We start from the raw sequence: 16,512 nt of genomic DNA, 5'->3' as shown, positions 1-16,512 counted from the left end.
CCGGCCTCTATCTATGCAAGGCTCTTCCTCCCCACTGAAGTTTCAGTTCAAGTGTCTTCCCTTCAGACATTGTCCGTGGCCACCCTGGCTGACTCTGGACACCACGCCATCCACAAAGTACACTCACATGGTCGAGCTTTCCCTCTATCACTGTCTGAGCCTCTCCTGTAGAACCATTGGCTGCGTTACAATCCGCTTTCCTGCCTGAGAATATAAATTAGCACCCAGCCTCCACCAACAACATGCCTGGCTACCTCAGGACCCAAGCAACGCTTTACAAAGCAAGGCCTCAAAGTGCCCATTGTATGACCGCTTGCAAATACTGTAAGGCCATTGGTGATGTTGTGATGACATCACAAATCCTTTGAACCAGAGAGGGCTGACAGGGCCTTGAGGGATGTAGATGTGAACTTGGAACAGCAAGATTGAAGGTCTTTAGGAAAAAGAGGCTAAAGATCTTTACTGTTGCATCACTTGGAGACTCAGAAAATGGAGTCATGGGTATGGCATCCAGAGTGTAGAGCAGAGAGTGAGCACTGCCAGCCATGCCAGGTCAGAGCAGGGCAGCTAGAAGAGTGAGCTATACATAACCCATCCTTAGCCCGGAGAGCCCACAGTGGGAAACAGACCTCCAAAGCCGACCTCAGGGTGACTCCCCTTCCCTGAAAACACTGGGCTTTAGTCCTGGACTCGAAACAAAGTCAATTTTGCTGTCTGCTCACCCACCCACACCAGGGAGGGTGAGCTTTTTTCTTGCCCATGCTTCACATCTCCCCAGCAATCCCAGCCTCCTGCTCCCAGAGAGAAGACAGCGTTGGGTGCAGTAAATGGGGCATCACACATCCTGGTCCAAGTGGCTCTTCACCATCCATACCATTGAATCACAAGACACGCTTAAAAATAAGAACAAGAAAATTTTGAATTTCAGTGGGAATAGAGATTATGGAACATAAACGATCAGTGGTCAACTTTATCCGAGTCAGACAGGTCGAGAATAGGAGTGTTTAAAAATATATCGATTGTATGGGACTCTCATACTCCAGGTGGGAGGGAGTAGAATGTGCCCCTAGATTACAGTCTAGTGACCTTATGTCCAGTCAGTCAGGTACTAGATATACCCAGATTTACAGCTTTCTAATCTGACAAACATTTGGATGATGGCTCTTAGTCATGACCTGTACTTAGTAACACAGACCCAAAGACGACTAAGAACCAAGGCACTCATTGTGGCTGGTGGGCAGTTATCAAAGGCCAGCGTGGCCATGCCAGGTTTAAGAGAAAAGTGGTCAGGTGCTGTGGGACAATGGTCTTGTACCCTGCAAAGATTTGTCACTTGTATTGGTTTAATAAAGCGCTGATTGGCCAGTAGCCAGGCAGGAAGTATACACAGGACAACCAGAATAGGAGAATTCTGGGAAGAGGAAAGGTTTAGTCTACAATCGTCACCCAGATGTAGAGGAAGCAAGATGAGAAAGGTACCAAGCCACGTGGCTAACAGAGACAAGAATTATGGGTTAATGTAAGAGTTAGTTAATAAAATAGCCTGAGCTAATAGGCCAACTAATCTGTAATTAATGTAGGCCTCTCTGTGTTTCTTTGGGACTGAACGGCTATGGGACCAGGTGGGACAGAAACCTCTGTCAACAGTTAGGATGTTCTCCAGCTGTGATGATGTGGGAAGGCTACTCTCCCACCCTCACCCCTCCCCTCTGTGATGAAGTGGGACAGCTACTCACCCCCCCCAGCCCCCACCACAGCTGACAGCTATATATGAACTTTGGGGTCTAGTGAAATTTGGGGTCTAGTGTAAGAATGGTCTCTTATCACAGCCTCCTGGAAAAGGGGCTTTGAACAGGCCAGCGATTCATGGGGCAGGCCCAGGGCAGAGGAGCCCTTCTCTTATCTCCCAGCACACTACTGGAGTGGCTTAGGTTGCTCTCCTCGGCCTAAGTCTGCCTTGAGAAAGAATTATATATCAGCTTCTGGTCTCACAGGTCGAATATAATATATAATTTCCCCCTTCCTACCCTCACGAACAGGTACTTTGATGTGTGCTCTGCTAACCGTGGATCCCTTCATGAATGTTGGATGGCTAGAAATACTACTGCAAACGTCTGTGCCCTTGGTAGGCACTCCGTCTTAGAGATCACTCCAGTGACAGGGAGGCTCTTTCCCACTCCTGACCACAGCAAATGGGGAGCACAGATCGCTCTCAATTCTGCCCCCAGGAGCTTACCTTTGGTCATTTCCAGGTCATCTAGTAAATGTAAGTTATAATCAGTGCAGTAAGACACGCCAGACAGCTCTGCCTACTCCATGATCAGGCCCTAGGGCTCAGGGGTGACGTTTCCTATGAACGGCATTGCGCATGCTTGCTAGTCTCCTGGGCAGCCAGCTGTGTTGTCAACGATGACTGCAGGAACTGGGTCATCTCTTTAGATACTTTCTTAGGTTTCTGGTGGCCTCTTTACCTGTAAATCCCTATTAATATACTTTGTCTCTTCGTGAGAATTCTGATTATTATCAGTTTACTTGTAGGAACTCCTTGCAACTCCAAAATGCAAATCCCTTGAAGATTTTAGATTTTTTAACTATGCCTCCCATTTCTGCCAATTGCCTAACCATCTCAAGGTATCCACAGGCAAATGCAGAATTTAACTTTGAAAAACTCAACCTGAAGGAAACCTAGGGCAACAAAAGTTTCTCAGTCATCCAAATTCTATTTTGTGAGCACTCAAAATAGAGCACACACAGACTTAGGTGCTATGGGCACAGAGAATTATATAGAGATTGTACATTACAGCAGCAACACAATGACTGTGGCCATTGAGGGGCCAGAAGCTGTGTGTGAACACTTGTGTGTTGGGAAGAGTGATGGTCAAGGCATCCAGACTGGGTAAACGCTGGTCAAGTAGACTTGCCAGGCAGTCCTGAGGGGAGGGCAGGCTAGCCCAGTGCTCAAGCACGTGCAGAAGTCCACCACGGATATATACAAGGAGTCTAGTATGCCCACAGCACAGAAGAAATTCAGGGTCACTGCAGAAGCTGGGCATGCAGGAAGTGGGCCACAGATCAAAGAGGCCCGGTAATATCTTTAGTACAGTTCAGGGGCCAAGGCGCCTCCTTGCTTCCCATTGGAAACTTACTGCAGGCAACTCCCTACATCCAAGGAAGAAAGCCTGGTCAGGGGCCTGAAGAAATCTGGGTTTGTGTTAGTTATGGCAACAATGTGTCCCTATGTCTGAGAAACCGGTGGAAAGACAAGGGTCCCTATGCATCACAGTTGAGAGACATTCACTGAAGAGTCTAGGCAGCCCCGAGAGAAACTGAGCAATCCCCTGTGCTTCACTTCTTAGCCACGAAATTCCCCACTTCCTAGTGGACCTGTGCTGGAAATGTGTGGAGTAAAGTCACAATGACACACTGGGCTCTTACCCAAGACCCCACCAGGACCCTGGCCAGCCAGCTGTTCCCTCCTCAGCCCTAAATATTTTCACACTCTATAATAGTCTTTTTTTTTTTTCAAAAAGTCATTTGTAGAGAATGTTTGCTCTAAACTATTGGCTGCCTTTGCTTTTTTTCCCAACCAAGGAAGAAATGCCTATGTGGACATCCGGCAGCCAGTCATGAAGACACGCAAGGGACTGTGGGAGAATTGAAGTCCTTCCAAGCCCTCAGAACCAGTTCCCATGTTCTCCTTCATGTTGCTTCAGCCTCCCCTCCCCAGGAAGAAGATCAACTTCTTCTGGTCAACATGCTGTGCTTTGAGAGTATTAGACAGATGCTCAAGAAAATGGGGCTGCCAAGACAGCAGCTGAGAGTCTCACCCTGAGAACAGACTCCGCCCCTCTCTTGAGGGAAGTAGCTAGGCACAACTAGGCGACACCTGGATCCCATAACTCTCAAAGATCTGATCCCGGTTGGAAGTGTTTACGGTTGCACACACCAAACCGGCATCGTGTGATAGAAATGGGCGCTTGCCCGCCGGGAAGTCAGGAGGTCAATGGGAAAAATTATTTTAGTCTGTGTTGAGTCTTCATGTTTGGAACTTTTATCCAAACAATGTAGCATTCTCATGCTCCCCGCCCCCCACCGTGTGCCCATTCCCTCCTCTGGGATGGTGGTGGGAAGGGCTGTGCACAGGCTGAGCCTGCGATCCTCCCCTCCCCAATGGCCTGCAGGTCACACTGCTCCTAAAGACAGAGAGGGACAGGGAGAGGACACGTCTAGTCACGATGCGCTAGCCTGCAGTAAGATATATGGGGTTTCAGGTTAGTATGTAGAATATTCCCCATGGAGAGGTTAACATTCTTATCCCTGGTCCTCCATTTCCCAAGAGGGAATGCTCAGGGGGAAATGCCATTTCTGAACTCATGCTCCTCTGAACAGAGTTGACATGAAGGAGAGCAACAAAGATGCCCACCAGGCAAGTATTCCCAGAATGCACAGAAGTGGCGGAGAGACCCAAATCTACAAAGTTGTCCTCTGACCTCCATATGTGCATCATGGCATATGTACACCCCATCCTCCCATGTGTCTGTCTCTTTCTGTATTTCCATCTCTCTGTATGTCTCTGTCTCTCTCTCTCAAATAATAATAATAAAATGTTTTGAAGAAAGAAGTGTTGTAGTAAGTCCTGGTTCATGAAAGAGTCTGCGAGACATTCTGCAGGACAGCAGAAAGTGACTGAACTGTCTTTAAAATTTCCTGCTTGATGGAAATGTCTGCTGGATACTATTGGCCTGAAGGCTGAAGATGGATGCCCCAACGGTACAGAGGAACTTTGTTACTGCTAGGAGCAGACGTGTCTCATTGTCATGAAAAGCCCTAAATTATTAAAACATTTAAAATGCCATATTCTGTAGTCTTTGAAAGATATGAAGAATGCCTATCCAACTGAAATATATCTCTATATATCTAGAAAATCTAACTAACATGACTACAAGCTTGACTATTATCGATGATTATCCATTAACAACCTATATTTTCTAATTATACATTACATTTTAAATGAACTACACAATCACAATACCTTAATCGAGATCAGCAATACATATACATATAACAAAATTGACCTTAAAATCCATACCAATGCAAATTATTCATATCTCTATCAAAGAAGAGAGAGTGGACATGAGAGACAATAAAGATGGAAGAATATGAAACTGTAGGATGAGAGGACGAGAGAGGGCAGGGGGCTGGCTGCCAAGGAGCCCTGTAAGGACCCTTGGTGTACCCAATGGATGGATGACATGGGTTCACATTCCCCCATAAGAACCCTTGGCGCACCCCACGGACTGCGTGAGTGTATATTCCCCCATAAGAACCCTTGGCGCACCCCACGGACTGCATGAGTTTATATTTCCCCCGTAAGAACCTTTGACGCACCCCATGGACTGCGTGAGTTCATATTCCCCCGTAAGAACCCTTAGCGCACCCCACGGAATGTGTGGCTTCATATTCCCCCGTAAGAACCTTTGGCGCACCCCACGGACCGTGTGGGTACATATTCCCCCGTAAGAACCCTTGGCACACCCACAGTCACACTTGTGCACATGGGTTTAGGACGTATCCTTCCTGTATTCCCAACACCAGGTCTTAAGACAGGTAGGGTGGTGGCAACGTGAATCACAGAGAGATTTCCGATGACTCCAGAGGGACTCTTGACGTACTCAGCTGAAGAGCCTATGGTGGCTCCCTCAGAAGGCCACCAAGAGCTCTTAAATCTGAAACTGTCACAGATCTATGCTGCAACTACACCTGACAGCCTGACACCATGAGCTTCAGGTACAAATCCAATAACCGCGGTAGAGACCCTTATCTCTAGAACACGCCTAGGTCAAGGTGTCAATAAGCTTGCCAGGCACTCCAGCGTGCAGGCACATCAGGCCAGTAGGTCAGAGCCTGCAGAGTCTGAGGTCAGCAGTTACAAAGAGCCCAGCATGATAGGACACAGAGTGAAGTTGCTAATGACCACCTCACTGTATCTCATGGACCAGAGGCCCTGCATCAGGCATCCAAGCAGAAGGCATGAGGCTGTCTGATATTGCTGCTTCTGCCAGACACTTTCCACGTCACCCCTTAATTCCTCCCACTCTGCATTAATTACTTTTTGTTGCAATGATAAGACACTTGACCAAAAGCAACTTGGAAAGGAAAGGGTTTATTTCATCTTACATTTCCAGGACATAGCTCATCCTGGAGGGATGCTAGGGCAGGGACCACGGAGCAACACTCTCTACTGTCTCCCTCACCTAGGCATCCTCAGCTACATTTCTTACACAGCCCAGGCTCACCAGCCAAGCAAAGGTGCCACCCACCATTGGCTAGGCCCTGGTACATCAATCATCAACAAAGATACAGACATGGCCAAGACCAATAGGCTCTAAAAACTCCTCAGCCGAGGCTCCGCCTTCCCAGGTGACTCCAGGTTGTGTCATGTGGACAATAAACACTGACCATCACGACAGCCAAGCAGAAGATACCGTAAACCACATTGTCTCTATCTGCAGAAGGCATTGTACACTACATTGTCTCTAGTTTTTTTAAAAACGTGCCAGTTGGGAATGTCACAAAAGTCTTCACAATGCAAAGAGCCACAGGGTAAGACCATCTCCAGGGTATAGAGTCTAGGATGGTGACGGAATATTTGCCACAGGAGAACCAAGACTATAAAGATAAAGTTGAGATGCCCCGGGCAAACTTGCCACCCAACAGTTCCTGGCCCTGCAGTCAGGGACACTAAGCACCCTAGCAGGGTCCCCTCCAAACGACCACACTGGAAATTCAGTAAATCAGCTCAATGTGTTCCAGGGCTATGGGTATTAAATAAAAGAAGCCAGTGAGACCTTCAAACAATAAGCTCATTCAACATAATCTCTTCTTCTGCCCCCATCTGGAACTTGAATACAGTTAACATGAATAAATCCTGTTGTATAAGAACCGGGGGTGGGGGGAGGCAAAAGGGGGTGGAAGAAGGGAGGAAATGGCAAGAGTCCAACCTGCTAGTCTAGCAGGATGGCTGACAGGTCCCCAAACCCGAAGGATGTCGGTGTGAAGAGCTAACCCTGAGAGGGTGGCCCTAACCTGCAGACAGGTGAAGCAATACATGGAGCCCCTTACCCATGAGCCCCCAGATCCCCTTTATATAAGCAAACCCTCCAGGTTTTGTACTCAAACCAGAAGCACATATTAGGGCTTCCCCAAACTTGGTCTTTCTCAGGGGAAGGAGCCTCAGCCAGGCCTGACCCTGTTTCAAGGGATGTCTCACCAGGAATAGGTCCAAAAATGTCTGTCACTGAACCCCCAATGCTGCCAACAAACTCAAGACAGAAGGACTCTAGCAGTGATTGCCTGTAATTGTGTTGTCTTTGGGGGTGACTAGCGGTTAAAAGGAACACGTTGGTGTTTAAAGAGTTCTCCAGTGTAATTCACATGTCAGCATGATCTTGTCCACATGATCCTCGAGCATAGATGTTCCATGGATATCCAACACATTATTCTTAAAAAAGATGCAAAGACTGGTCCCAGCTAGCTACGATTAGAAGTAATGAAATTCACCCAAAGAACAGACCAGTTCAACATGCTTGATTGAGAAAAGGAAACCACCAGGTAAGTATGGTGAAGACTGGTCATTTAGCCCCTGTGGCACAAGGCCAGCCCTACCTGGAGACATCCTTTACATCACCTGGGCCTAAGCTGTAGTATTTTGCTCTCCCATGGCTTCCTCCCCCTCCAAACAAACTGTGGCATAGCACTTGCTGGTGGAACTGCTCATGCCAGAAAGTCAACAAAGAATGGAAATGGTGCAGCCTGGATGCTCCCGCCTGGCGCAATAGCCACAGTGAAAAGACTTCCAGAAGGAAATATCACCTCAGTCACCACAGCAGAGCCACACATGGCTAGGAGCAAGCATCCAGGGTGATGTCCAGGGCTCCCTTACCCAGGGTCTTCCTGGACTCACCTGCTCTCTGGCATTTAGGGAACCTGGTTTTCCAATGAAAGCAAAGCTTCCGTCATCAACCACTTTCTACAAGTCTCCACTGCTAAGGATGAAGGTGAAGCTGAGTCTTTGTGCTTCAACCGGAATTCTGCTCTACCTCCAGCTCTACCTCCTGCTCTACCTCCTGCACCACCTCCAGCCCCACCTCCAGCGCCACCTCCTGCACCACCTCCAGCCCCACCTCCAATGCCACCTCCCACACCACCTCCAGCCCCACCTCCAGCCCCACCTCCAGCCCCACCTCCTGCGCCACCTCCTGCGCCACCTCCTGCGCCACCTCCAGCGCCACCTCCCGCACCACCTCCCGCACCAAGACTCAGTTTCCACTGACTTCCTGTAATGACACAACGTATTCCACGCATCCTCCATCTCACTCAGCAGCACCAGGGTCTGCAAGGTGGCATGGGTGTGATTTTGCTTACAAAAGCAGCAACTGGGTTTGGGCAAAGAGAGAAAACATCCCAGAGGAATACACTGTCAAGATGGACAGTGGGACACAAGCGAAGGTACCCCAGGGCCTGCAACGTGCTTTTAGCAGGCAGTTTACCAAGGTGGCATCCTGTGAACTGGTAGAGGTCGTTAGAACCACTTTAGTTTCAGCCTTCCACCTTCTTATTGGAGAGACGGAGCACGGTCTCTGGCGCACCTTTGCTGTGAAGATCCAGACAGACTCAACAGCCGAGGTTCGGGAATAGGGCAAGCCCCTACCTCAGTTTCCCTAGAGCTAAGAAGTTTCCTGAGAGATGGGGTTCCAGGGAGCAAGACCAACAAGTCCTAGGCAAACCAGAATGGCTGGTCACTTGACTTAGGAAAGCCAGTTCCAAGGGCAGACTGCCCCCCTGTCCATGGGGGTTCCTTCTGGGGCACAGCTGAGAACGCTCTCCAGCTAGCAGCTGGCTCTGTTTCCCTGATTTAATGCCGAGCAGAAGCTCCTTTGCCGTTTGCTAGTGCCGACATTCCACGCAAGCGCACGGCCCTCCAGCAGGCCCACAGCTGGCCTGCAATCCCGAGGAGACCTTAGGGCGCAGGAGGACCTGAGCTTTTGTCACCCTGCCCTCACTTCTGTCCCAGTGAGACCCCTGACATCAGGTGCCCTGCCTCACCCTCCAGTCCAGAGCGGCACTGACTCCGCCCACATGCCTGCGCATTATGCGTTATTCTCCGTACCCTCCACTTGGCCGAGTTTGAGCTTAGTTTAGTTGGAGACTGAGTAGAAAGAAAATGAAAGTCTACTGACAGAACATTAGCAAGGCGCTCCAAGCTCCTGTGGGAGTCTGTAGGTCTCCCCTGCTTAAACTCACTGAGTTAGCAAAGAAAATCAGGCAGGAGCAGGGCACAAGCGGAGGAGACAACAAGTCCTGTCAATCATTCCTGCTGGCCTAGAAGGGATGCAGACTGTGCCTCTGAGGACTCGCACACACCTCCAGGGCAGACCAGCACCACAGAGGAGTCAGATACGGCTGTTTCCCTGACTGAACACGGCACCATCTTTGGCAAAGCATTTACCAGTGGTTCTTGGGTTATTCCACCTGGGAGTGGGTTAATGGTCAGTAGCTTACTCATTCCAAAACAAGACCCAGGAAGATTACTTGACTTGCCCAAGGTCGCACAGGATGTTAGTGGCAAAAGGCAGATTAGAAGCTCCAGCCCCTGTGCGCCTGGGCCAGAGCCTGGCTCTGTGGTGTCCCCTAGCCCTCCATCCACAGCATGGGCTGAGCCAGGTCTGCATCCCCGGGAGCCTGGAAGCCAGCTGGGCTGCTGCAGAGGGCACAGACAGGCTCATACTCACAAGCAGAGACCTGCAGGATCCTTCTCTGCACCATCAGACAGCAACACCCCTGTGCTGGAACAGACAGAGAAAGGGCTCAAGTCGCTGCGGCCAAGGACAGCATGGGCACTTCCTTCCCCGCTTCCAGAATCTGACTCAAAGATTTAGCTTCATTTCTTTTCCTGAACCAGGTCTGCTCTCGAGAAGCAAGGCGTGAGGCAATCTGTGCTCTAATAGGACACTCAAGTATCCATACGTCCTTACTGTGTGCCTGGTGAGGGGCCAAGGGCTGGGACAAAGTCCCTATCTTGACTGAGGTTAGCCTAGCAGGGAAAATAGATCTGCATATAATTATAAGACCAAGTGACATCAATTCAGGACAACATTGCATGCCTACCAAGTGTCATGGAAGCCATGATGGCTTTGTAGAAGACAGCCATGGGGCTGGATCCTAAAGACGGAGTGGAGTTTAACTCAGCAGCTGACCCCTTCCTGGCGTAAAGACGCTGACAAGCGTTTCCAGAAGTGTTTTCTAGATACATTCTTTAGCAGGAATTCTCCTTTTACAAACTCAGCCCACCACTGACCCTCTGAACTGCCACTTACTCTCTGCGGACTCAGGAGTCCTGCCTCTCACATGGGACTGACTCATGCTCTCTCTCAAACCCTAGCACTGGCCTGAACTCTCTTTGGAGACACAGTGATATGTGAGTTCTTCAGAAATGAATTCCTTCCATACTTGACAGCATTCTCTTTCCCACTAAGCCCGCGACTCCCCGTCTCCCAACAGGAAATCAGTTTTATTTATAAGAATCGCAATCCTAAACTGACCTTTGCTGGCAGCCACATCCCCCCTTCCTCCCTCACTTCACTCCCTTCCCAAACACATTCTCTCCCTGAAGAGTCCTCCGTGACCACAGAGCAGTGAGCCTGGACAGTCACATAAGGGGCACATGGGGAAACGGAGGCCTGGAAAGATCAGTGACTGGCCCAAGGAAGCACACAGCATGTAGGTCATGGGGTTTCCAGGCTGCTGTGTTCTCCACTCTGTCACCATGCTTTCTCTTCTGGTGGCAGCCACAGTGTCCTTTTCCCTAACTTGGGGATAGATGCCTCTGGAGGAGCATTTCCTGTCATTAAAGGGGTTTGGAGGACAACCCACACAGCTTTCTCATCTTTGAAGCTTCCTGGCCCATCCTGGCTCTTTAATTGCTCTGGAAGCAGCCCAGTTCCCAGGGCTTCTACACCATCAGGAGAGGGGAAGGGCCCAAAGCTGAATTCCTGGCTCCTGGGCACCAGCATGACCTCAACTGCTTTCTGGGTTAGACCATTTCACTGCCAGGCTCCTACACTAAGAGCTTCAAAGTCAGGTGTGCCCGGGGTCAAATACAATAAGCAAACTCGAGCGGAGGCCTGCAGAGCATGGAGACTTGGACATGTTCGCATACCTCTGTCCACAGCCTACAGTAGCTGAAGGCGAATCACATCCTGTTTCTGCAGGCATCAGAATGCACATTGAAATAACAAGGGAGCGTCCACCCTATTTCTCGCCACGCTCACTTCCATTTTCCAGGTTGAGGTTGTGTGTTGACTTCTAGGCAGCCCTCCACAGCTATAAGTTCTGAGACCTTGGAGTCAGCCAACCCAAGACCCACAACACTGGGGTCGGGTAGAGAGATGCTATGTTGTTGATGGTGTGTACTGTGTATTTCAATCTACAACAGTTGCAACTATAGTAAGTGCATAGTGGTTTCTTTGCCATAATTTCCTAAACACTACAATAGAGAAGCTACCTACTTTGTAACCTAGAGATGAAGTAAAGCAGTTTAGAGGATGTTGTGCCTCATACGCAAATCTTTAAGGATTTGAGCATCATCAGATCTTCGTACCCCGAAAAGCAGTTCTTCTGAGGAGCAAACATACGTCTCCTCCCACCCACCCATATGTGTGTGTGTGTGTGTGTGTGTGTGTGTGTAGGCCAAAGGCTATCAAGTAATCTTCCTCACTTGCTCTCCACCTTAATTTTTAGAAATTAGAAATTAGTCCCATGGGGACTTGGAGCTTGCTGGTGCAGCTACATGGCTAGCCAGCACACACCACCATATCTGGCAGTTCACATGGGTGCCAGGGTTATGAACTCAGGTCCTCATGCTTGCATGGTGACTTTCTCTCCGACCTACTCCTCCATTTTTCTGTTTTGATGTTTCTTTTTTTAAGGAAATATTATTTTCAGCTTTGGATTACATTAGGATCACCTGGAGAGCTTTGAAAACGGCAGTGCCCACCCCACACTCTAGACATTTAAATCTGAACATCTGGTGGGGCTTTTTCCCCTTTACCTTCCCATGCCCCACACATAAAACCCTAACCCATGTACAGTTGAGGTTAAGAAGCACTGCTTCTAGGTCACACACCAACAAGGAAAAAGCTGAGCTCTTGGGCATGGAGAAAAGGTCATTTCTGGAGGGGAACTATAAGCTATCTCTCTGCTTGATTTCCCTTACCCAGTATTTTCTTTTCAGACCGTCCCTGACCACAGCTCTCAAGACACGTTGTTCCCTGCTCCACAGTTCCCTTCTCCCTCTGGGCCACAACATCACCTAGGGAAGCAGTGATCAGACTGAAAAACCAAAGGCTGAGGAGAAGAAAAAGTCACCCCCACAACCATTATAGATGCTATTACTCCCTTCTAAAATGAAGTCTCTACATCTCAGCCGGGCCAGTTCGCATCCAAGTGTGATGCAACTTCAGGAAGCTTCGGCATGAGGTTCCAAGTGTAATCCACAGATAGTAGGTCAGTCACATTTGGCCCTGGACCCACTCACCAGCTGGGAGAGCAATAGGAACCAGGATCCTTGACTGCATGGGGTGAGGTCAGCCAATGGGCTCACGCACAGTGATACAGGCTGCTCTTAGGAGCATCATGAATATATAAACACTCAGGGATGGGGGCCGTTTCAAGGCACCCTGTAGGACTTGGCACTGAATCTCGGACACTTGTAGGGGTCTCACTGTTTTTACAGTGCCAAAGAGGTCACATGCAAGGCACAGCTACTTTACTGACACTTCACAGCAATTCTCAGAACAGCCTTGTCCCTATGGGAAGGGACCCTCACACCCTTCCACACCCCTGGCCTTTTCAGAACAGCCTTGTCTATGGGAAGGGACCCTCACGCCCTTCCACACCCCTGGCCTTTGCTTGAGAAAGCCAGGGGGATCTAGCAGAAGGCATTGGAAAGAACTGGAAGAAACACCTATAAGGTATTTTTGTTTGTTTGTTTTGTTTTTTAGTACTAAACACAGGACGATGTTTCAGCCATCCCTAAGCTCCCTCAAGACAACCGAAAGTTAACCCAGAGCCTAAAACTACAAGCTACTTTAGAGAGGAGGCACAATGGACAACAGTGAGGCTGTGGACATGGAGAACATTTTCCTCCTGCCACGACAGCTTCCTAAGCTTTTGAATCAGAGAAAACACTTTTGGACTCTGAAGACAATGATAAGCAATTCTACCTATGTGGGAAAGAGAACTTGAAATTGGGAATTTTGAAATATAAAATCTTTTAAATTTAAAAAAAGTCAGATACCGTCAGAATTCTTCAGTTTTATCTAAGTTCCAAGAGCCCAGATAAATCTTGTTTTTCTATTTAACTTTATCGTTTAAACCACTATACCTATTTATTCTGTAACTATTCAGTCTTACCTTTAGAATATGGTGTGTGTGTGTGTGTGTGTGTGTGTGTGTGTGTGCCAGAGCTCAAACCCAGGGCCCTGCCCATGCCAGGCAGGTCTCTAAGACTGGGCTACATCACAAACCTTACAAAAACACGTACATTCTCCAGTGTCTGAGCAGCAAGAGTAACCTGGTCCCAGCCAGGTTCCTGGTTTACCAGCCGTGAAGCTTAGTACTCATTTTGCAGAAGAGAGTTTACATTCACTGAGTTCCCAAAGCAGTACTCATGGCCTCTCCTGAGAACAGGCACTGGAAGAAGATCCCCACATTCTTCCCAGAAAAATGAGCAGATATCAGCAGCTTGACATCAGTGAGATTTGAGGTCATTTCTCCCCAGAGGCAAACTGAAGAGGGTGGGTTGGCTTCTCTCTGGCAATCCAGGTGATCCTCAAGTCTACCGACTTAGCGATCTCTAGTGCGCACATCTGCGTCCAAAACATAAACACTGACCTGACACCAAGTTCCCTTGAGTCAGCTGAACGCCCCTAACTAAACCTGGTGGAGGATGAGATTCTCAGCTCCCAGGAAAGTTAAATACAGCAGATTTTAACCTGCCAAGAGCCAATTCAGAAACTGTTTACACAAAAACCTGCGGATGAACCCTGGGCCAACATCTGCCCACCTGTCGCCTGTTAACTTAAACCAGTTTGCTGCTCGGGCTAAAAAGTAGCTTGCATCTTGGATCCTCCATTTGGAGCCAACATCTCCTTCAGCTTCGCAATCCGGGGAGCTGAAGGGGCCTTGAAAGTCGGTATTTCCAGTCAGCACCCACGGCCTCAGCCACCAACCCACTTCCCGCACCCCCCCCAGGAGGTTCCCTCCTTAAGGGCGGAGGCCCAGGGTGGAGGCGGGAGCAGAACCCTGACATTTCACCAGGAGAGGGGCTGTGGCCTCCAGTGTTTGAGACCGCATATGGGCAATTTCTGCCTTTCATGAACAAAACTGACCAGAGTCAATCAGAACCTAGATAAGACCACCCGGCTAGTTGGGAGAGGCGCTCCAGTGAAAAGACACGAAAAGAAACCTGTTTGCTAAGTGATTTCTCCTGGCGCCCTTCCCCCGCCCCACTGATCTTAGTGCCTAGACCCATTTACTGGCGAGTCTTGACGGTTATCTCACCCCACTATGATCCTGGTGAGAAAACGCAAAAGGAAAGCCAAAGACGTTACTTGCTTAGGGAACTGGTCTGTCCGCGCAGGTCCCCTTATGTGAGTTCCATAAATAAGAAACCACAGAGGGCGAGATTCCTTGGGAATCTGAGCGTTCGCGTTACTACCCTCCCAGGGGAAACAAATTTAGAAGCCGCAGGTTTACCGTCAACCCCTGAAAAAAGTGTCAGTGCAAGAGGCTTTTACCAGAGGAAGGCATGTGGGGGCGCACCGAAATATCCGCTTCGGGGGCAGCACCTTGAACCCGCTTTTCAAAGGACCTACTATCCGAGGCTTCTGGACTCCAGCCCCGGGGCTCCAAAACCCTTCGGGCATATCCGGGCCGGCCCGCCCACCAGGGTTTGGCCAAGATCCCTGGCCAGAGTCAAATCCAAGCTCGCTCAGCTGCCAGGACGCCTACAGGCGCTCCACCTGCTGGGCAGCCCAGTGGGCTCTCAACCCATACCCTATGCAGTTTGGGGGTGCAGGGTCCGCAAGGGGTTCGGAGAGGCACGGTTACCAAGTGGTGGAGAGTCGGACCTAGCTAAGAACAGAACAGCACGCCACCCCACGACATCAGGAGCTTTCTTTACCACCCGACAAGTCTTTTCCAGGAATCTGCAAGCAGCCCCTCAGCAGGGTAGCACCCATAGAAAGGACCCTACAACTCGACCTTCTGCCCTCAGCAGCCCCTCACTGTTGAGACCTTACTTGGGCCCCCTCGACTGTAGACATCTTTTCTCAAGGCAAACTGGGGGGTGGAGTGGGGTGACAGGATGACTCCAGACACACCCTCGGTTCTCCAACAGGTGAGAAGCCTCACCTTGACTTCCACGCAGAGACCCCAGGCGCCCAGAAAGATCAAAGGGCGCGGGCCGCGTTCTATGCCTTGGAGCCCACCTCCTGGCCCGTGGCATCTCGGTCGTTCCCTCTTGGGCTGCTGTTCTTTGGGTATAAACAGCTGATTCTGGTCAGCTGAGTCCGAGCGACAAGCCCCCTCCCTCTTTCCCGGAGAAAGTAGGTGCGCCCCGAGTCCTCACCTTTGTAGCGCTCCATCCCGGTCACAGCTTGCGCTCTCGGCGCTGCAAACCGCTCTGCACGGCGCCCTCAGCGCTGGGTTCCGAGCCCCAGCTGCGTGCTGGCCCCTCCCAGTGAGGTCACGCTAGCCGCCCGACCTCCCGGAGTGGCCGCCGCGCCCCCAGCCCTCCGATCCCGTCTCCACCCAGGCGCGTCTCCCTCGACCGCGCCTGGGATCTCCGCAGCCGGTCCGGACAGTGGGCGCTCGCCTCCTCGCGCACCCGGCCCTGTGCTCCCCGCCCCGGCCGCAGATCACTTCCTCCAAGTCGGCCTGAGGGCGGCGGCGCGAAGACGAAAGACTGGGGTGTCCTCAAAGCCTGGGGGAGGCTACGGGAGCAGCAAGCGCCCGCAGGTCTTCACCAAGATCTGACTTCTCAAGTGCAGCGACTGCGAACCCAATGCCGGGAGAAGGAGACTGAGGGACAGCGAGGAGGTGGAGAAGGACCTAGAGCGCCTCCTGCTTGACCCCTCGAGCCAGTGGGCTCACGTCATGGGCCCTCCAGGGTGAGTCCCTTGAGCACCGATGCGAAGCCCTCACCCGGCGCCCGCTCTCGGTTCTCCTGGCCCGGGGCACCTGTGGATCGTGTACGCTTGACGGCACAGGAAACTTCTACCTGCAGCCCACTCCCAAGGTTTTGGGGGCGTCTGTAGACGAGGCTTTCCTGGGAAGGACTAGAGAGTCTGGAGCTTCCGCGACAAGCCTGGACTTCTGAAAAGATGGCACCTGTCTAAAGTACACGCGTCTGCCTCTGCATCACCTCCACCGAGGAACCATTTGCATCCT

General features: G+C 50.4%; 1 protein-coding gene across 3 annotated transcripts in view; it reads right to left on the bottom strand.

Moving 5' to 3' along the window:
* Afap1l2 (actin filament associated protein 1 like 2) overlaps positions 1-16,123 on the bottom strand; it is a 103,937-nt gene extending 87,814 nt beyond the window's left edge. Inside the window, exon 1 of one of the 3 annotated variants that reach the window (XM_057778589.1) lies at positions 15,692-16,123. In XM_057778589.1, the coding sequence (XP_057634572.1) occupies positions 15,692-15,707 (16 nt within the window). In that variant the 5' untranslated portion in view covers positions 15,708-16,123. Of the gene's footprint in view, positions 1-9,791; positions 9,805-15,691 lie in introns of those variants that run through there. The other 2 variants (XM_057778590.1, XM_057778591.1) reach the window with 2 other exon arrangements.
* Positions 16,124-16,512: the final 389 nt, after the last annotated feature.

The sequence above is a fragment of the Chionomys nivalis genome, chromosome 8 (assembly GCF_950005125.1).
Source record: "Chionomys nivalis chromosome 8, mChiNiv1.1, whole genome shotgun sequence".
NCBI classification, from domain to species: Eukaryota; Metazoa; Chordata; class Mammalia; order Rodentia; family Cricetidae; genus Chionomys; species Chionomys nivalis.
The sequence above is the reverse complement of the archived record's forward strand: the minus strand, read 5'-3'. Positions and strand labels throughout refer to the sequence as shown.